This window comes from Rhinatrema bivittatum, chromosome 8, assembly GCF_901001135.1.
Source record: "Rhinatrema bivittatum chromosome 8, aRhiBiv1.1, whole genome shotgun sequence".
In the NCBI taxonomy this organism is placed as follows: Eukaryota; Metazoa; Chordata; class Amphibia; order Gymnophiona; family Rhinatrematidae; genus Rhinatrema; species Rhinatrema bivittatum.
This window is the reverse complement of record NC_042622.1, coordinates 72,168,155-72,189,844: the sequence shown is the minus strand read 5'-3', so window position 1 is coordinate 72,189,844 and position 21,690 is coordinate 72,168,155. Positions and strand designations below refer to the sequence as shown.

General features: G+C 44.5%; 1 protein-coding gene across 1 annotated transcript in view; it reads left to right on the top strand.

The window, feature by feature from the left end:
* ERGIC3 (ERGIC and golgi 3) overlaps window positions 1-21,690 on the top strand; it is a 107,001-nt gene that overhangs the window by 30,014 nt on the left and 55,297 nt on the right. Inside the window, exons 3-4 of the mRNA XM_029612362.1 lie at window positions 7,915-8,002; window positions 10,252-10,371. Coding sequence (XP_029468222.1) covers window positions 7,915-8,002; window positions 10,252-10,371 — 208 coding nt within the window. The remainder of the gene's footprint in view (window positions 1-7,914; window positions 8,003-10,251; window positions 10,372-21,690) is intronic.

Genomic DNA, 21,690 nt, shown 5'->3' with positions numbered 1-21,690 from the left:
TTTGATTAAAAACAAACTGGGTAAGGCAGTGGGCAAACAAACTCTCTCCAATTGACTAGCAGATTGATAACTTTCTGCTATGAAAAAGCAGGACTTCCTCTCCAGGGATGAGTAAAGGCGCACTCAATAAGAGCAATGTCAACCTCAGTAGCGCACTATCATTCAGTTCCAATTGCTGAGATTTGTAAGGTTGCAACATGGCGCTGTCTTCACACATTTGCAGTTCATTACTGCTTGGACAAGGAAGGACGACAAGATTCAGCCTACAGACAATCTGTCTTGAACTTATTTCCAGTATAATCCCAACTCCTTCCACATCCAACCTGCTGTGATTTCAGGCTGCCTCATCTTTTCCAACAGTACACCAGATGTTGTGCCTATTGCACAAGTTGTATGCTGTTGGTCTACAACAATGACTCAGCCTGTAGCTTGCTAATCACCCATATGTGAGGACTATCATCCTGCTTATCCTGAGAAAAAGCAAAATTGCTTGCCTGTAATAGGTGTTATCCCATGTAGTCCTCATGGAACCCACCCGCCGCCTTGTGGAGTTGGGTCAGATACTTTTTATTATTTTATTTTTTACTAACGCTTATTGCTACAAACGAGACTGGAGGGGAGAACCCTGTGGCTCGAGGGATAATGGCAATCTGGGCATGCTCAGTGTGCCAGTCAAAAGTTTCTAGAAACTTTGACAAAGTTTTCCGTGATAGGACTCAGTCCAGTGATGTCACCCATATGTGAGGACTACATTCTACTGTCCTGGGATAACACCTATTACAGGTAAGCAATTTTGCTTTCCTTTTCCTCCTGCTTGACCAATCTTACACTTGGGAATTCCTCACTCCTCAGCTGCTGCAGTCAGAGGGGACACTCCTTTCATAACATTCTTGGACATAAGAGGGGAGTGGCCATAGATCCATGTCAGTAATTTCTGTCTCCTGCAGCTGCAGACATATGTAGTCAGATTTTCAAGAGACACCCAGAGCCAGGATGCCTTCCCGGCCTGGTTGAGTTCCTTAGCTCCTGGGTCAGCAATCCCAGAAGCTGCCTTCCAACAAGTTGCTGGTAGAAAGCAACCTAGGAGCTGATCCCTGTTTCCCAGTGGAACTGTGGATCTCTCTTGGGGGGGACACCTGTCTCTAAGGAGCAGGGGTTCCAAGAGAACTTAGCCCCTTTAAAAAAAAAAAAAAATCCCTTAAAAAAAAAAAAGTAGGGAGCTCTGAGTGCCCTGCAAAAAAAATGAATAAAGAGGTTCCCCAGCAGGCAATGCGACCACAACCAACAGGTGTCAGTCTCCCAGAGATGGAGAGTACAGCTGGCTGTTCAGGAGGAGGGGGATTAGAGGAGAGCATCGCTAAGCTAGAATGCCAAGGAGTTGGCAGGTGCATGGTTCTGGAGGCAGTTCAGCACACGGCTTTAGGTTAAAAAAAAAAAAAAAAAAGTGATGGAAATCCTGACCCTACCTCCCCAAATAGGCCCTGTGAGGATCTGCCCAGAGCAGGGAAAGGGCTATGGCAGGGGGTTAGCTCTGGAGCTGACTCAGCCTTAAACCCTCCAGGAGAGGAGAAACCATTAGAAACATGATGGCATAAAAAGATCGTATGACCCATCTAGTCTGCCCATCCGCCCAATTTCCATCACTTCCTTCAAGATCCCCTGTATTTATTACATGCTTTCTTGAATTCAGATATTGTTTGTCTCTGCCACCTCCATTGGAAAGCTTTCCATGCATCCATCACCCTCTAAAGAAATATCTCCTAAGATTACTCCTCATCCCTCACCCCATGACCATTGTTCCCTCCAAGGAGTGACTAGGTGTGTGCACATTTTTTTTTTTGTGTGAGCAACAATTTTTTTAAACCAACAATTTTTGATCACCGGTATTAATGTATATAGCACAAAGAAAATAAGCATGTGAACGACCATGTAAAACCTGTGACTGATACTCTGAAATGTATGAGTGATCGCTCACCTTTGAGAGAACTATGCCTCCTTTCCGTGGAAACATTTGAGGTATTTAAATATGTCTCCTATCTTGCCTCTCCTCTAGGGTGTAAATGTTTAGATCTTTAAGTCTGTACCCATATGCTTTAGAACGAAGACCATTTTAATGGTCACCCTCTGGATCGACTCTCTCCTGTTTATATCCTTTTGAAGGTGAGGTCTCTAGAATTGTAGTCCAAGAGATGTCTCACCAGGGATCTGTACAGGGGAAATATTGTCTCCCTTTTTCTGCTGACTGTTCCTCTCCCTATGCAGCCAAGCATCTTTCTGATTTTTGCTATCACTTTCTCCACCAGTTGCCTCTAGAGCAGCTAGCCCTGGCAGCCCCCATGGGGGAATGGAGCTCCAGGGCAAGTTTGGGAGACAAATGTATGTACCCAGGATTCGGTCTTGGGCAAGAACATGCAAGGCCCCCAACAGGGATCCATCCTTTTGGGGTTTTGCTGGATTTTGTTTTGTTTATGCGTCTGGTGTTCTGCGCTATGCAGAAGCCTGGCTCTGCTTTGGGACAAAACACCTAGCTCAGGGGTAGGCAGATAGAATGTAGCCCCTAAATGTCTAAGAGATGTTTAAAAGGCTAAAGCCTTTCCAGTCCTAAGAGCCATTCTGGACTCAAGAGAAGGACTCTGGTCAGCAGACGATTCAGAGCCTAGTGTCCCTCTGAGCCCCGAAGACGAGGGGCTGTGGTCCTCGAAGGAGGAGAATTCAACTATCATTAGGCTATTTTTGAAAAAAGGTGCTTTCTTCCCTCCTTTCTAGTGTTTGAGTGGCCTTAAAGATACTGGGCACCAAGATACTGTATAAGATTCCTTGGAAGGATGTCCTATCCTGCTGGGAATAAGGAAGCCTCCAATGGCTTTTCTATTACAAAAATAATAATTCAATCCTCAATATGTGGAGGGTACGTAACCTGGACAGTTGCCTGAGAATCAAGAAACCGTGTCTGGTGTCATCTGTGGCCTTTGTGGCAGACACTATGTATGACCTGATCAGGCTATATGTGAGGTCGGTCACCTCCAGGGTTGCAGCCAGATGACTGCTGGGCTCTGGAATTGGGCAGTAGACCCAGTGTCCAAGGCGCACCTCTGCAAGCTTCCTTATGTGGGGCCTACTGTTCAGAGAGGATGTAGAAAAGTTAATGAAGGGTTTGGGTGAATCTAAGCCCCAAAGAGGCTCTAAGAAACCTTGAGGAGAGTTACCTGCAGTTGCTTTCTGCAGTGATATACAGCTGGTCCCTCAGGAGTTGATACCAGTAGGTAGATGCCTATTAACCTAGATCTAGAAGGGATCAACCAGTGCTTGAGGATACCCAACTTCAGAATGGAGACTCTCCACTCTGTCATCATGGCAGTAAGAAAAGGAGAGTTTCTGTTCTCGTTAGATCTGATGGAAGCCTATGTCCATATACTTTTATAAGAACTTTGTACCAAAGTCACATTCGCTTTTGTGTCCTAGGCAAACGCTACTAATTCCAGGCCTTATCCTTTCTGCTTCAACAGCAAGAGGTAATGGAGAATTGGACTCAAAGCAATAAACAAGAACATAAGAAATTGCCATACTGGGTCAGACCAAGGGTCCATCAACACCCAGCATCCTGATTCCAACAGTGGCCAAACCAGGCTACAAGTACCCAAACACTAAGTAGATCCCATGCTACTGATGCCAGTAATAGCAGAGGCTATTCACTAAGTCAGCTTGATTAACCCTTGAAACCCGTTATTTATGTAAAGCCTGTAGCTGTTAAATGTTTTTCTTACTGTATAACCTGTTATATGTAAAGCCTGTTGCTAATTTATTGTTTTACTGTAAACCGAGGTGATGTATAACTTTACGTACTGCGGTATATAAGAATCTATAAATAAATAATAGAGTCTCAATACGTGGATGAGCCGATGGTGCAAAGAAGAGGGATTCAGTTTTGTTAGGAACTGGGGAACCTTTTGGGGAAGGGGGGGAGTCTCTTCCGAAGGGATGGGCTCCACCTTAACCAGGGTGGAACCAGACTGCTGGCGCTAACTTTTAAAAAGGAGATAAAGCAGCTTTTAAACTAGAACAAAGGGGAAAGCCGACAGTCAATCAGCAGCGCATGGTTCAGAGAGAGGTATCTTCAAAGGATACTAATGATGCATTAGAATTAGGGCATCCCGACAGTGAGGTTCCAATTATAAGAAAAGTAGTCCAAGTGCCTGTAACTGAAAACTCAGCTGAGCTAAAAAATTCTAACTTATCCCCATCAATTAAAAAGCAGAATTAAAATACAAACAAAAACCAAACTTTGAAATGTTTGTATGCTAATGCCAGAAGTCTAAGAAGTAAGATGGGAGAATTAGAATGTATAGCAGTAAATGATGACATAGACTTAATTGGCATCTCAGAGACATGGTGGAAAGAGGATAACCAATGGGACAGTGCTATACCGGGGTACAAATTATATCGCAATGACAGAGAGGAGCACCCGGGAGGCGGTTTGGCGCTTTATGTCCAGGATTGCATAGAGTCCAACAGGATAAACATCCTGCATGAGACTAAATGCACAATTGAATCTTTATGGGTAGAAATCCCTTGTATGTCGGGGAAGACTATAGTGATAGGAGTATACTACCGTCCACCTGGTCAAGATGGTGAGACTGGTAGTGAAATGCTAAGAGAAATTAGGGAAGCTAACCAAAAAAAGATTGCAAGAAGAGCAAGAGGAAACCCATTTTCCTGGCTCCTTCCTAGAATGAGTTCCCTAAATATTTCTCCCCCCGATTAAGGCCTTTTTGAAGACTTTGCGGCGTTTATCCTGCCTTTTGGTCGTACCACGTGGCTTGCTTGGGTACAATAAAAACTGATCTGTGAAGGAGCTGCCCCTGTGCTGCAGTCCAATAATCTCAAATCAGGAGTATGGGGAAGGGATTGTGCACGTCCGAATGGCATTCAGCAGGAGAACTCAGAGTCCAGTGGCTACGCTACAGAATACGAGTCAGGGAATCAAAAAGCCCAGAAGAAGAAGTCATGTCATCATTAAAACTCTTCTGTGCTCAGATCGTTCTTGGAAAAGGAGTGAAGGTAAGATTAAACAATGAATATAAACCAGTAGGACAGGTATTCTCTGGACATAGGGTAAATCCCATCAGTACAAAATCCAAAGAAAATACATCTCCATCAATAATTAAACTTATTTATCCAAAACACTTTTAAACAAGTGAAAAGTATGTTCATAAGTTGCCTCTCAACTCTCAAAACAATATATCAGAGCTTAGTCGTTACACACAAACACACTTGTGAGTGCAGGGGTGCGACAATGTCTAGTGTTTATAGTTGGGTCTTTCTGCTAAATTAGTCTTGATCAAAATAATTCAAGTTATTCTATCAGAACTTCCATTTGCATACAATTATATACAGGGTGCTTATCTCAAATCAAGCGCGATCCCCAGACAGACAAGAAGGTATCTACTTTGCTGCTCTCCAATGAAGCTCTGCAACTCTCTGACACCGCTGTTTTCGCCGCTCGGGTTTTGTCAAGGAGGCTCACTCCCACCATCTTGCTTGAAGATTTCAATGATGATTGCTCCAAACAACCACTTGCTTTCTTAGAACTGTTTGAAAAGATTTATGTAGGAGCGTTTTCTCATAAAGCTTTGCACACTTGCATTTAAAATTCTCTCTCTTCATATATCTAAAATTGTGTTCAAAATGTTAAAATATTCCATGTATTGTTACATCTTATGAGCACATAAATTACACATATTCACGGCAACAAATGAGGGTACCTGTATGAACAGTTTACATTCATCTTATGGCAGCATTCCTCTCATCACACTTCTCAATGCTTAAATGAACTTACACTCTATTCTGTGCTTTTTATAAGAAACCAGAAAGAATCCCACATCCAATTCAAAGCTAGAATCCAATCCACATGAGCATTATAGAAACATAGAAATGACAGCAGAAAAGGCCCAAACGGTCCATCCAGCCTGCCCAACAAGCTTATGGTAGTATCGACTGCACCATACAAGTCACCTCTAATTATTGGTTTCCCAATTTTTTAAACCCAGCTATATTAACTGCACTAACCACATCCTCTGGCAACAAATTCCAGAGCTTAATTGTGTGTTGAGTGCAAAATAATTTTCTCTGATTAGTTTTAAATGTGCTACTTGCTAACTTCATGGAATGCCCCTCAGTCCTTCTATTATCTGAAAGATTAAATAACCGATTCACATCTACCCATTCTAGACCTCTCATGATCTTAAAGACCTCTATCATATCCCCCCTCAGCCCTAACCTCTTTAGCCTTTCCTCATAGGGGAGCTGGTCCATATCAGTTTGGTTGCCCTTCTCTGTATCTTCTGCAGTGCAACTATATCATTTTGAGATGCGGTGACCAGAACTGTATATAGTACTCGAGGTGCGGTTTCACCATGGAGCGATACAGAGGTATTATGACATTTTCCATTTTATTCAATCCCTTCCTAATAATTCATAACATTCTGTTTGCTTTTTTGTCTGCCGCAGCAGAGCCAACGATTTCAGTGTATTATCCACCATAATACCTAGATCTTAACATCGTGTAACTAAAGCATGGGTTATTTTTCCCTATATGCAACACCTTGCACTTGCCACATTAAATTTCATCTGCCATTTGGATGCCCAATCTTCCAGTCTCACAAGGTCTTCCTGCAATTTATCACAATCCACTTGTGATTTAACTACTCTGAATAATTTTGTATCATCTGCAAATATGATAATCTCACTTGTCGTATTCCTTTCCAGATCATTTATAAATATATTGAAAAGCACTGGTCCAAGTACAGATCCCTGAGGCACTCCACTGTTTACCCTTTTCCACTGAAAAAATTGACCATTTAATCCTACTCTCTGTTTCCTGTCTTTTAACCAGTTTTTAATCCAAGGGCCTTAACTTTTACAGTCTGGAAAACTGATAAGTATGGGGGTGGCCTGTGCTGTGCAGCACATACTACTATAAACTTGCTGGGCAGACTGGATGGACCGTTTGGTCCTTTTCTGCCATCATTTCTATGTTTCTTTGATTTGTGACTACTTGAGGACCTTCGCAAAAATCATGGCAGTCGTGACAGCAACTGTACAAAAGCAGGAAATAATGGTATATCCTTATCTAGGCGATTTGGCTCATCAGAGCCAAAACCACCCAGGAGAACTTGCAGGCTTCACCTATAGTAGGCTGGGCTGGTTGGTAAATTATGTAAAGAGCAATTTAAAACTCTTACAGTACCTGGAATTCTTAGGTGCACTCTTAAATTTTTTAGGATATGTGACTTTCTTCCCCCACCCCCTAGGTGTTTCTCTTATTCTTATTCTGAGAAAGGTAATCAGCATTATTAACTGGAGGAATGACATCTGAGGACATCCCCAAGACTTCTTTTCAAAATATTTTTTAAACATAACCCCACCTATTAATGTAAAGGCTTTAGGAATATTAATAAATGTCAGCGCCACAAGCCTGTTTTTCAGTAGCCTTTAGTTTCTCATGTAATATCTTAAGAGTCTTTAATCATCAAGGAAGAATTTTGCAGTAAAACTTTAACATTACCGTCCATTTGGTTTAATTGTTGAGAATGTCTTGTCAGGATTTGTCTTTGTTCTTTTTGGGTCCTCTGGTATCTTAAAAAAGAAGAACTTAAACCTTTGGACAAATTTTATGCTGACCTCTCCAGTCACCCAGATCTGTCAGAGTTCGAATGTTGGGCTCAATGGACCTTGATCTGACTCGACCCTTTTTTTTTTTTTATACCCATCCTGCTGCACCATTAGGCAGGTTTCCATGCATTTGGATGTGGCGCTCTGTTCCCTGGTTTGGTATTCTGCTGTGCACAGTACATTTACTTTCTCTTTACTGATTCTTCTATTATTAACCTTGACTTCATTTTCATTTTCTCCTAGGTACATCCTGAGTTGTTTGTTGATAAATCAAGAGGCGATAAACTGAAGATTAACATTGATGTGATCTTCCCTCATATGCCCTGTGCTTGTAAGTCTGCTTTTCCTGCTGAAAGCGCTCAGCCAACTGCAGTACTGGAGGGATGTATGCCTGGAGGTTTAAGGGGGGGGGGGGGTGCATAGGCTTTCCTTTGATGAACAAGAGTGCAGCAATTAAGACACAAGGGTGATACTTTTGACTCTGGTATTGAGTAGACTGTGAAATGCCATTTGGTGTATCTGAAATGCTGCTATCCTGACTCACAAATGATCAGCTAACGAGTGCTTTCTGCTCAGAGTGTAAGCATTACAGCTGGATAATAATTGGAGGTGAGAAATATTTAGAAAACTTGGGTGCTAGCCAAAAGTTTTAGAAACCAGAGAAAACACATTTGTATTTATTTATTAGGTATTTTTATATACCGCGGAACGTTTGGAACTTCACCTCGGTTCACAAGTAACATAATGCAGCAACAGGCATTACAAGAAACACAAAAATGGTGAAACATATAGCAACAGGCTTTACATAGCAGACTTATAGTATGGCAGGAATTGAATGACCTGACGGGATATAATGTGCCAACAGGCTTAAGAAGGAAAGTTCACAATTAACAGGAATTAACTAGCAACGTATCGAAGTAGAGAAAATAAGGTTTTCTTTATTTTTTTTACTTTTTGTTTATGCTTTTTTTTTTTTCAATTCAGTTTCACACTTATTGGCTGCTTTTCTTGTTAAAAATACAAAACAAAACAAAATCACTTCAAAGCAGTTTACAATATAAAATACATTGCAATATAAAATACTACAAACCTAAACTTAGGGCAATTACTGCTCCTCCCTTTAACTTATATTATGTGGGGATGGGAGATAGCCACACAGTAAGTTAAAATGCAATGACTCGGTTAACCAAAGATCCCAAGCCAAATAACTTACCATAAACTCGCCGAACCCCAGTAATATCTTCTCCTACTCCTTGATCCTCCAAGGCGTGACTCTTGTCCTCCCTTTTGATTATTTTTTGTTTCATTTATGTTTTGGACTTTCTGTATTTTATGGGGTGTTTTGTGTCTCTTTTGCCTTTGTTTTTTTTTGCTTTTATTTTAAGAATTTTTGTTTCATTGCCTAATATTTGAGTTTTTTTGTACCCTATTGTCTGCGGGGATGCAATCAACTGTGGCACTTCCCATGAAGGCCAGGCCCCCTGAAGTGGTGGCAGCAGCAGTATTTTCCCATTGGGCCAGGCTAGTGACAAGTGACCATTTTTGGCACCCAGGTGACTTGTGCCTAGCAGTTTTCCATACCTGATAATTAATGCTGTAATAAGGGTTGAGGGCATAGGTTCTTTAGCTTGTTACAGCTGGCACTGTAACTCCTATAAAAAGGCTTATTTGAGAGTGTAAATATTGTATCAGGACCAGCTAGTATTAAAGTGGGAGTAGAGAGAAGGTAATTCAGCCATTTCTAGGAATTCACCATTGCATTTCTGTCAGCATGGTGAGGAAGATGCAAACTTTATTAAGACCCCTTGTGTTGGGAGAACTTTGTTTGTAGGAGCAGGTGGGAGAGGGATGAGTGGTTGGAACTGTGGGTCCTTAGTTTGTGAGTTTGGGAAGAAGTTCTGGTTGGTGAGTGGGTGGTGGGATGGATGTATGGTCATGGTCTTTGAGGATAGAGGAAGGAGCCCTGGTGATTGGAAAGAAGTGTCAGTTTGTGGGATTATGGGGAAGAGTCCTGGTTAGTGAGTGTAAGGATCTTGCCTTGTAGTGATAGATAAATACAGACAGGCTGTTGTTTTCTTGTTATTAGTTAGAAGTGGGAACTGGATTCTGTCTGTGTCAGTAACTGAAGCACTGGATTTTTTCCTATCTCGATAACTAACGCCTCTGTTCATGTACTTTCTATCTATGCAGCATTATGAGTTTCTGTGAGTCACATCTTCAGTGCCATAAAATGTTAGTTGCTAATACAGTAGATGTCATGACGTGATAGTGCTGCTCATCTCTGAACAGGCAACCTAACCCAATAGTGGACAGAAGCTCTTTCAGTTTACTAATGTGATCTTTAATAGAACCAATCTGTTGTCAAGAATAGAAACAGTGAATGTCACCTGTGGGATACGCGCAAGGGCCCTGCTCTTCAGTCGTCCAGAAGAGTATTCCCAGACTAGAGCAGGTGCTCACCCTGTCGATGGGCACTATGCTTTGTGGATTGAAAGACTGAGCTGTAAAACCCCTGTTGTGTTTCAGAACTGATGCGTGATATATGTTTGCTGAAGATCTATTTTGTTTCATTTATTTCAGACCTGAGCATTGATGCAATGGATGTGGCAGGCGAGCAGCAGTTGGATGTGGAGCACAATCTTTTCAAACAGCGACTGGACAAAGATGGAAAGCTTGTGACTTCAGAGGCAGAAAAACATGGTATAGTACTGCAGTGCTGGCAAACTCTGATGGCAAACATCATACATAATGTTTTGATATAGCTCACAATTGATAGCAAGATCCTCAGTTTCTCTGATTTCTCTTCTGTGAAGTCTGAGATTGAAGCAATTCTGAATATCAATAATGAAATAGTTCTGTAACACTGATAATATACTCTGTGTAATGAAGGTATTAATAGGAATGTCTTATAAAGAAATGTTTTAAGCCAGAATAAACTACTGTGCAAAAGTTTTTTAAATTCTGCACAAACAAACTTTAAATTCTGCAAAGTTCTGCATACTTTATATTGGTCAAAATAACACAATATACATGATAGTCTTTTATGTAATAATTTTAAAATGTAATACAGAAAAAAAAGCTATTTAGAGATGCAGAGTTTTAAATATGTTAAGCAGAATTTCCCTAAAAGTTCTCTGTAAGAGAGTATCTTCCAACCCCTCTTCCTGCTCCTCTGGCCAGTCTCCTTTCATTTTGCCCTCTTGGGCCCCAATTCCTCCAACTGCCACTATCTCTCCCCTCCCCCTCTAGACTCAATCCCTTCCCCTCTGTCTCCACTCCCAGAGTTTGACCCTTCTCTCAGTTCTGCCCCTCACATAGGCTCTCTCTCTCTTGGACTCTCTCTCACGTACACACACACACACACACTCACACTGTTTATCGCTCTCTCTCGTGCACAAACAGGCTCCTTTTCTCTCTCTCGCACACATACATCCCCTCATACAGGCTCCCTTTCTCTCTCTTGCACACATACATCCCCTCATACAGGCTCCCTTTCTCTCTCTTGCACACATACATCCCCTCATACAGGCTCCCTTTCTCTCTCTCGCACACGTACATCCCCTCATACAGGCTCCCTTTCTCTCTCTCGCACACGTACATCCCCTCATACAGGCTCCCTTTCTCTCTCTCGCACACGTACATCCCCTTATTCAGGCGCTCTCGCTCTCTCTCGCACACGTGCATCCCCTTATACATGCTCGCGCTCTCTCGCACACGTGTATCCTCTTATACAGGCGCTCTCTCTCGCACACGTGCATCCCCTTATACAGGCGCGCGCTCTCTCTCTCTCTCGCACACGTGCATCCCCTTATACAGGCGCGCGCTCTCTCTCTCGCACACGTGCATCCCCTTATACAGGCGCGCGCTCTCTCTCTCGCACACGTGCATCCCCTTATACAGGCGCGCGCTCTCTCTCTCGCACACGTGCATCCCCTTATACAGGCGCGCGCTCTCGCACACGTGTATCCCCTTATGCAGGCGCGCGCTCTCTCTCGCACACGTGCATCCCCTTATACAGGCGCTCGCTCTCTCTCGCACACGTGCATCCCCTTATACAGGCGCTCGCTCTCTCTCGCACACGTTCATCCCCTTATACAGGCGCTCGCTCTCTCTCTCGCACACGTACATCCCCTTATACAGGTGCTCGCTCTCTCTCTCGCACACGTACATCCCCCTCATATAGGCTCGCGCTCTCTTGCACGCATGCATTCCCCTCATACAGGCGCGCGCTCTCTCTTGCACGCGTGCATACCCCTCATACAGGTTCGCTCTCTCTCTTCCATGCACACACATCCCCTCACACAGGCTCCCTTTCTCACAAACAAACAAGCACTCTTATATACACACAATCCCTTTTTCACACACACACTCACTCACTCACTCTCTCTCAGTGGGGCCTGCTCCACCTTTGCCGCGAGTGAGACGGACTCTGCTTGTGGCATGCCTGGGCCTGCTTCTTCTTCGACGTGAGCGGGACAGACTACGATCGCGGCATGCCTGAGCCTGCTTCATCTTTGCTGCGAGCGGGATGACCTCCGCTTGCAGCACATCGGGGCCTACTCCTTCTCCGTGAGCAGGATGGGCTCCGCTTTGGCATGCTGGAGCCTGCCAAATTCTATGCAAAATCTGCGCAGCTGAGCAGGCGGAGAATTCTACTCCACAATAGCGCCGAATTTCCCTATAACTACCGTGTTTCCCCGAAAATAAGACATCCCCCAAAAATAAGACCTAATAGAGATTTTGCCGAATTCTTAAATATAAGACCTCCCCCGAAAGTAAGCCATCCCTTGTAAACAGGGGCGGATTGACCTATCGGGGGATCGGGCTTCCCCCGGTGGGCCAGTCAATCCTGTGACGTCATTTTTTTTTTTTTTTTTAATAAAGTTTCCAAAGTATTAGGGGCAGACGCGAACAGTGGTATCCCGAGGGGAGCCAATGCCCCCGGGCGCAAGGAGGCTCATGCGGCCGCTGTGCCTCCTTGCCCGAAGAAAAAGATCGCGTTCAAACGCGCTGATGCTCTTTCTCCTTCCTGCCTGTGCGGCCCCGGAAGTAAACGTTGCCGGAGCCGCGTGGGCAGGAAGGAGAAAGAGCATCAGCGCGTGCAGAAGAGGAGCCGCCGCGGGCTGCTGCGAATTCCAAGTCGCAGCGGCCCAAGAAGAGGAAGAGGCCTGGTAGCAGGGCCGAGGAAGAGGCTCGAGAAGTTCAGGGCCGCTGCAGAGCCCATCCTGCGGCGACCCACAAAGAGGAGGCCCAGAGGTGAGAGAGAGGCTGAGGGTCTGTAGAGGGTGTGTGCGTGCGTTTATGAGATGAGTTGAGAGATTGTGTGTGGGAGTGAGGATCTGAATGTTTGCAGAGGCAGCATGTGAGAGCCTCTGTGTGTGTGAGAGAGACAGCGTGTGATGGTGAGAGCCTATGCTTGAGCAAGACAGCATGTGGGAGTGAGAGACTGTGTGTATGAATGATTGTATGAGAGACAGCATGTGACAGTGAGAGCATGTGTGTGTGTGTGAGAGAGAGAAATGCATGTGAGAATGAGAACTTGACTGTGTTTGAGGGAAGAAGATGGAGAGAAAAGAAATACGGAAGAAAAAAGGACTATATAAAAGGAATTGGCAAAAAAATAAGAAAGGGAAGGTGGAAAAAAAAAAGCCTGTGACCAACCGATTAGAAAACTAACATCAGCCAGCAAAGGTAAAAAAAAAAAAAATTACTTTTTAGTGATTGGCACATGTAATCTTTGGGAATGTGCAAGAATAGCACTTTCTCTATGCGAGATCGAGGAGGAGGAACGGAGGTGAGCTGCCTGAATTGCCTGTCGAGAAGAGGGTGAGGATACCCGGCCCTCTTCGGGATACTTACAATTTATCCCAGGACAAGCAGGATGCTAGTCCTCACATATGGGTGACATCAGTAATGGAGCCCTATGTACGGAAAACTTCTGTAAAAGTTTCTATGAAACTTTTGACTGGCACCAGAGTGCCTACTGAGCATGCCCAGCATGTCATGATATCCCCTGCCACAGGGGTCTCCCTTTAGTCTTCTTTTTTCCGCGAAGCGGTTAGCCTCACGGTTTGATTGGAGTCTGAGGTGAATTTTCATCTCCAAAAAATTCGGAAAATTTCGACAAATAATATCTTCACCGAAGGGGTTTTTCCCATTTGTTACCGGCTGGTAACTTTTCTTTTTCGATTCCCGGCTGGGAACGATAAAATTCGGGCTTTCGCCGTCGACGGCCGACCGGCGCCATGGCCTCCGGGTTTAAAAAGTGCCCGAATTGTAATAGAACAATGTCTATTACCGACCCGCATTTTGAGTGTGTTCTTTGCCTAGGCAAGGATCACAACATTCAGGCATGTTCATCTTGTGCTGAAATGACCACAAAGGGTCGGCGCCTAAGGGCCGAGAAGATGGAGCAGCTTTTTTCAGTTCAGCTGCTTCCAAGACCGTCAACTTCGGCTCAATCTTCGCCATCGGCCTCGGTTCGGCAACTGCTATTAAAAAAGAAACTTCCGGCTGCGGGGGACGCTTCCACTCCATCCCCGTCGATTTCATCGAAGGCATCCACTTCAGGAAGCGACAAACAGCCTGAGAAGCATCAGCATCGCCATCGACATCGACGACGGCGGGAGTCGGTGTCCGGAGACACTACCACAGGTACGGCCTCTCCAGCTAAGAAAACCCGGACGGAAGCAGAGGCTCCAAGGCCTACTGACGGGCGATCCCCACCGATATCGGTGCCGGGTTCCGAACCTCCTCAGGGCCCTGAGGAGGAATCGGCATCGCCAACACCGCCTCCCTCCACAGCTGCTCTGTTTTCACCAGCTGTGCGAGTGGAACTTGACTCGCTCATACGTCAAGCGGTGCAACAGGCTCTCCGAGATGCAATTCCGCCATCGATGCCGATTCCACAACCATCGATGCCCATCTCCGCACCAACGATTCCGGGGTCATCGACGATGCCGCGGGAACCGACATCGATTCCAACCCCGGTGCATTCACCGTTACCTCATACGCCTCCTCCGATTCCGTCTTCGGTGCCACCGATGCCCATGCCGGTGCCCTCACCAGGAAGGCCGATGCCAACACCGATTCCTCAGGAGGATGTTCCCATTTTGCACCCAGTTTTTAACAAATTGGACACACTACTGGGAATCCTGACAAGGCAAGCACCGCAAGATCCACTTCCAGGCCCTTCAGGGGTGCCGGGGCCCCCTAGGCCACACTCGCCTGTAAGACCGTCAGTTCCTTATCCCAGGCCACACCAGGAACCGGATGATTCCAATTCAGAATACTCTTCGGAAGAAGATTTATTCTCAGAACCATCTCCAACTGAGGATCACAGAAAGTCTCCACCGGAAGACCTCTCCTTCACAAATTTTGTTAGGGAAATGGCTGATACCATTCCATTCCCTATACAAACAGAGGTGGATCAGAGACAAAAAACTTTAGAAGTCTTACAGTTTGTAGACCCTCCAAAGGAGATGTTGGCAATCCCAGTTCATGAAGTCTTACAGGAACTTCAACATAGAATCTGGGACCATCCAAGTTCTGTCTCACCGGTTAATAAAAGAGCTGAGGCCACGTACTTAGTACAGCCAACTCCGGGATTCCAAAGACCACAACTACCCCACCAATCAGTAGTGGTAGAATCCGCCCAAAAGAAGGCGAAGAGACAAAAATCTCATGCTTCAGTGCCGCCTGGGAAAGACAGTAGGTTGTTAGACAACCTAGGCAGAAAAGTTTTCCAGGGTTCCATGCTGGTATCAAAAATTACATCTTACCAGCTGTACATGAACCAATACCAAAGGAACCTTTGCAAACAGGTTCAGGAGCTTTCTCTGGCCCTTCCGGATCAATACCAAGAGGCATTTCAAGCACTGGTACATAAAGGCCTTGACTCTGGAAAACACGAAGTCAGGGCAACTTACGACTGTTTTGAGACAGCAGCAAGGTTGTCAGCATCAGCTATAACTGCACGACGATGGGCATGGCTAAAGGCATCGGATCTTCGCCCAGAAGTCCAAGATCATTTGTCTGATCTACCATGCTTAGGGGATAATCTCTTCGGAGACAAGATAAAAGAAGCAGTAGCGACACTTAAGGACCACTCAGAGACTTTAAAGCAATTGTCGTCTCAGCCCCAGGAGTCGCAGGCCTCTTCTAGAAAGTTTCCAAGAAGAGACACTCGACGGCCGTACTATCGCCAACGTAGATACTACCCCCCAGCAGGTAGACAGAGACCTAGCCGCCCAGCACAGTGCCAGCAGCCTAGGCAAAGGCAGCCGAGGCCTCAGCCGCCTCCACAAACAACAGCCACTTCTGGTTTCTGAACATCCCCAGAGAGCAGCAGCATAAATCCGTTCCCCGAAACACCTGTAGGGGGCCGCATTCAACACTTCCTCAGCAATTGGGCCTCCATCACCACCGACCAGTGGGTGTTATCCATCACGACTCACGGTTACAGGCTGGATTTCTTAACTACCCCTATGGAAAATCCACCACTTCACTCTCATTCAATAAATCAACACTCCATAATTCTTCAAACAGAATTATCCACCCTTCTGAGAGCCAGGGCCATAGAACCAGTTCCTGGTCCTCAAAAGGGCAGAGGATTCTACTCTCAATATTTCCTCATTCCAAAGAAAACAGGAGGCCTTCGTCCTATCCTAGACCTCAGGAATCTCAACAAATTTCTCAAGAAAGAAAAATTCAGAATGGTATCCCTAGGCTCCATTCTACCTCTTCTTCAAAGGGGAGATTGGCTCTGCTCTCTGGATCTTCAAGATGCTTACGCTCACATCCCCATCTACCCTCCTCATCGCCAGTACCTGCGATTTCGGGTACTAGATCAACATTTTCAATACAGAGTGCTGCCATTTGGCCTCGCATCAGCACCCAGAGTATTCACAAAATGCATGGCTGCAGCAGTGGCACACCTCCACAAGCAAAAAGTGCATGTGTTCCCTTATCTGGACGATTGGCTCATCAGAAGTCATTCAAAAGAAGGTGCTGTCACTTCCCTCAAGCTCACCATCCAAGTCCTTCATTCCTTGGGATTTCTCATCAATTACCAAAAATCCCATCTGTCACCAACTCATCTACTACAGTTTATAGGTGCAGAGCTAAACACTACGCTAGCGACCGCTTTTCTACCAAAAGACCGTGCTCAGACACTTGTCCTCTTAACTCACGATCTCTGCAACCGATTCAAGGTGACGGCTCACCAGTGCCTCATTCTTCTAGGGCACATGGCTTCCACGGTTCATGTAACTCCCATGGCCAGACTGACCATGCGACTTCTACAATGGACACTCAAAAAACAATGGATACAAGCCACTCAACCAATGTCCACTCCTATTTACATCACACCAGAGCTCAAAGCTGCACTTCTCTGGTGGACGCTAATGCCCAACCTGCTCAAGGGTCTACCTTTTCAGCAACCAGTGCCACAAGTGACGTTGACTACAGATGCATCCACCTTAGGGTGGGGAGCGCATATTGGTCATCTAAAGACACAGGGCAAGTGGACACGACTCGAAGCCACTTTTCAGATAAACTTCCTAGAGCTTCGAGCTATACGCTATGCGCTACATGCATTCAAAGACTGCCTATCACACAAGACTGTCTTAATCCAGACAGACAACACAGTAGCAATGTGGTACATCAACAAACAAGGAGGGACAGGTTCGTACCTTCTTTGTCAAGAAGCAGCACAAATTTGGGGCTGGGCCCTGACACATGCAATTCTTCTACGGGCCACCTACCTAGCGGGCATCCACAACACAGTGGCGGATCGCCTCAGTCGTCAGTTCCAACCACACGAATGGTCCTTGGATCCAACAATAGCATCCAAGATCTTCCAGCGCTGGGGACAACCGACGATAGATCTCTTTGCATCCCAGCTCAACTGCAAGGTGAACAATTACTGCTCTCTACTCCGACAGCAGAACAGCCTACCAAAGGACGCATTTGCTCGCCATTGGAACTCAGGCCTGTTATATGCGTATCCTCCGATACCACTTATAACCAAAACACTAGTGAAGCTACAACAGGACAAGGGGACTATGATACTCATAGCCCCATATTGGCCTCGACAAGTATGGTTCCCCACACTGCTAGATCTCTCAGTCAGGGATCCGATTCGCCTGGGAGTAGCTCCCAATCTCATAACTCAGGAACAGGGTCAGTTGCGCCATCCCAACCTTCAATCCCTGTCCCTGACAGCATGGATGTTGAAAGCTTGATCTTACAGCCATTCAACCTCCCATCCGCTATATCTCAAGTACTTATAGCTGCGCGTAAACCTTCCACTAGAAAGAATTATTCCTACAAATGGAAACGGTTTACGCTATGGTGCAATCAGCAGGATTTAGATCCTTTCACTTGCCCCACTACATCACTACTTGATTACCTTTACCATCTTTCAAACTCTGGTCTTAAGACATCATCTGTAAGGGTACACTTAAGTGCAATCTCAGCTTACCATAATAAGCTGGACGACGCCCCTATCTCCACACAGCCTCTCGTCAGTACATTCATGAGAGGCCTAACTCACATTAAACCTCCAGTTCATTCCCCAAGCATACAATGGGATCTGAACGTAGTATTAACTAGACTTATGCGTTCTCCCTTTGAACCCATAAATACCTGTGACCTTAAATACCTTACTTGGAAAACGGTATTTCTCATAGCCATCACTTCGGCCAGAAGGGTCAGTGAATTACAAGCACTAGTCACATACGAACCTTTTACAAAGTTCTTACATGACAGGGTAGTCCTCCGGACACATCCAAAGTTCCTTCCTAAGATTGTCACGGAATTTCACTTAAATCAATCAATAGTTTTACCTACATTCTTTCCTAGGCCTCATTCCCATCAAGGTGAAAGAGCCCTACATACGTTGGACTGTAAGCGTGCACTCTCCTTCTATTTAAACCGCACTACAGCCCAAAGAAAATCCAGTCAGCTGTTTGTATCCTATGATCCAAACAAGCCAGGTAAAGCAGTGGGTAAGCATACCCTGTCAAAATGGCTAGCAGATTGCATACAATTCTGTTATGAAACAGCAGGCCTTACTCTTCAAGGGCGAGTAAACGCACACTCAGTCAGAGCAATGTCAGCCTCAGTGGCACACCTTCGCTCTGTGCCTATTCTGGACATTTGTAAAGCAGCAACATGGAGTTCTCTTCACACCTTTGCAGCTCACTACTGCTTAGACAAAGAAGGAAGACAAGATTCAGCATATGGACAATCCGTCTTAAAGAACTTGTTTCCAGTGTAACCCCAACTCCTTCTACATCCAACCTGCTGTAATTTCGGCTGATTCATTTCAATAACAATACCTTACGGTTACTTCAGCACAAAATGACTCAGCCTCTAGCTTGCTAATCACCCATATGTGAGGACTAGCATCCTGCTTGTCCTGGGATAAAGCAAAATTGCTTACCTTGTAATAGGTGTTATCCCAGGACAGCAGGATGTAGTCCTCACGAAACCCACCTGCCACCCCGCGGAGTTGGGTCCGATACGTTTTATTATTTTATTTTTGGCTAACACTATTTGCTACAAACAAAGACTAAAGGGAGACCCCTGTGGCAGGGGATATCATGACATGCTGGGCATGCTCAGTAGGCACTCTGGTGCCAGTCAAAAGTTTCATAGAAACTTTTACAGAAGTTTTCCGTACATAGGGCTCCATTACTGATGTCACCCATATGTGAGGACTACATCCTGCTGTCCTGGGATAACACCTATTACAAGGTAAGCAATTTTGCTTTCCTTGAACTTTTTCCCTCCATGAGACAAGGAGGGTGGTGACTGCCTGGCTTGCCCGGCCCTCCTGAGCGATTTCCAGCTCGCTCCCGTGTGCGCTGACGTCATCTAGGGGAGACTGGCTAGAGTTTAAAGGCCAGCCCCCTGCAGCGCATCGACCCCGCTGGTGCGTCGCCGAAGCCGCGCGCGCCTTTGTTTGAAAACTTTGGCAGAACCGTTTTCAACTTATATCTCAAGGAATATAAGAATTGTGAGTAAATATTTCTTTCTTTTCTCCTCCGTTTAAACCTCCTCCACCCACCAGAGGAGGAAGTGAATAAATACATAAGGATAAGTTGGGAATTGGAAGGCTTGGACCTAAGGAAAATAGATTCTAAATAAATGCCTCATACTAAAAGAAAGGCAAGGATTAGGGAGATAATAACTTCATCTCCCAGTCCTGTGCCTATTCAATCGCAGATCCCAGCCTTTTTCCCATCAGCAGCTTTAAAAGCTTGACGTTTTTGACGACGACTGATGCTTTGTATATAGTTTTATGTATGTTATATTTATAGTTTCTCCCTATTTATTGACCTATTAAGTTGCATTGCCTCCTTCCCCGGTTATTTGTATTGTTATCTGTTATTTGTAAGGGCGCTGCCCATAAGTTTTTTGTTCTTTGTGAACCGATACGATGTGCGAACGGCTATCGGTATATAAGAGACGTTAAATAAATAAATAAATAAATAAATAAATAAAAGAACCGGGGTAGAGATGGCCGCTGAGGAGAATGCCACGGAGCGGATGGCAGATCCTCTGACCGAGGCATCTTTAACTCCCGGAGCTCCAAATACTCCTCCTCCACCACAATTATTTTCTCTTGAACATTTAATAAATGATTCTATGAGTGAATTGGTTGAAGAAGGAGACCTGGCTAAAGAAGGCAGCAGTGGGCCTAATGAACAATCACAGTTTATAAAAACTGAAGAGATAACTATGAGTTCTATATGGTCAGCAATAAAATCTTTGGAAGCTGCTATTGTGAACTTAACAAAAGTTACGGAAACATCTAACCAACGCTTCAATAAAATAGAAACTGGTGTCAAAATTGGATCTTCAGCAACAAGAAATGGAAATGAGAATAAATGGTCTGCAAAGTAGTTCTCAAAAGATTACCAAAATAGAGATTCTATATGATAAAAGGCTGGAGGCCATTGAAAACTCATTGAAGTATCTAAATTTAAGAATTTTGAATTTCCCAAGTCATGATTTGATCACGCCTTTAGAAATGATTAAAGAATATTTAGCACTATTTTACAAATGCCACAAAAATCTATTCCCCCTATTGCAAAGATTTATTATTTGGAAACAAAGAGGGAAAAATTAAATGTAGAAAGGGAACCAGCAGAGGCACAATTAAATTTATCTGAGTTAATTGAAGCATCAGCGGATATGAAAATTGAAACTAGAACTACATTGCATGTCTCTTTTGTTTTTTCAGTGGATAGAGATGCAGTTTTTCACATTTACATGAGGAAGAGACAAGAGAAATTTTATGGAGCCCCGATTTGGATTTATCCTGACCTGTCTCGCCAGACACAGGCCAGGAGAAAACAATTTCTAACAATGAAAAATGAAGTAGAAAGTACTAAAGGAGGGAAAATGTTAATTAGATTTCCATGCAAATGCGAAATAACTCGTCAAAATCAGAAATATATTTTCTATGTTATTTCACAATTGAGAGTTTATTTGGATTCACTGGCCTAGAAGCTTTAAACATGAGTAGAGGCAAAATTAGATAGAAAGCGCTACCTTATATTTCATTTGTATATTGAGTAATTCTCATTTCTTAAACCGCTTGTTTTCCAACCTACCTCTGGTGGATTACCTAATTGTTCTAAGGTAGATACATTTGATAATTGCTTTCTAATTTGTTAGAGTTGGAAAATTCATTACTGTATCGTTGTTTATTACTCCTTGTAATTGTAAAAGCATAAATTAAAAATTTAAAAAAAAAAAAGCCTTGCTCGCACCAAATGTGTACAAGTTTGCCTGGCATGTGCCAAGCGGATTTTAAAAGCCACCTGAGGATGCAGGTATCTCCCGCTGTGCGCACACTGAAAAACTTTGAAAGGGGTGAGGAGTGACTGCGGTCTGCGCGAGGTGTGGGTGTGTTGAAGGCAAAGAGATGTGCACGTGTATACTTGCGTGCACAGGCGCACGCCAGGGTCCTCTGTAAGTAATAAAAAAAAAAAATCTAGGTTAGTA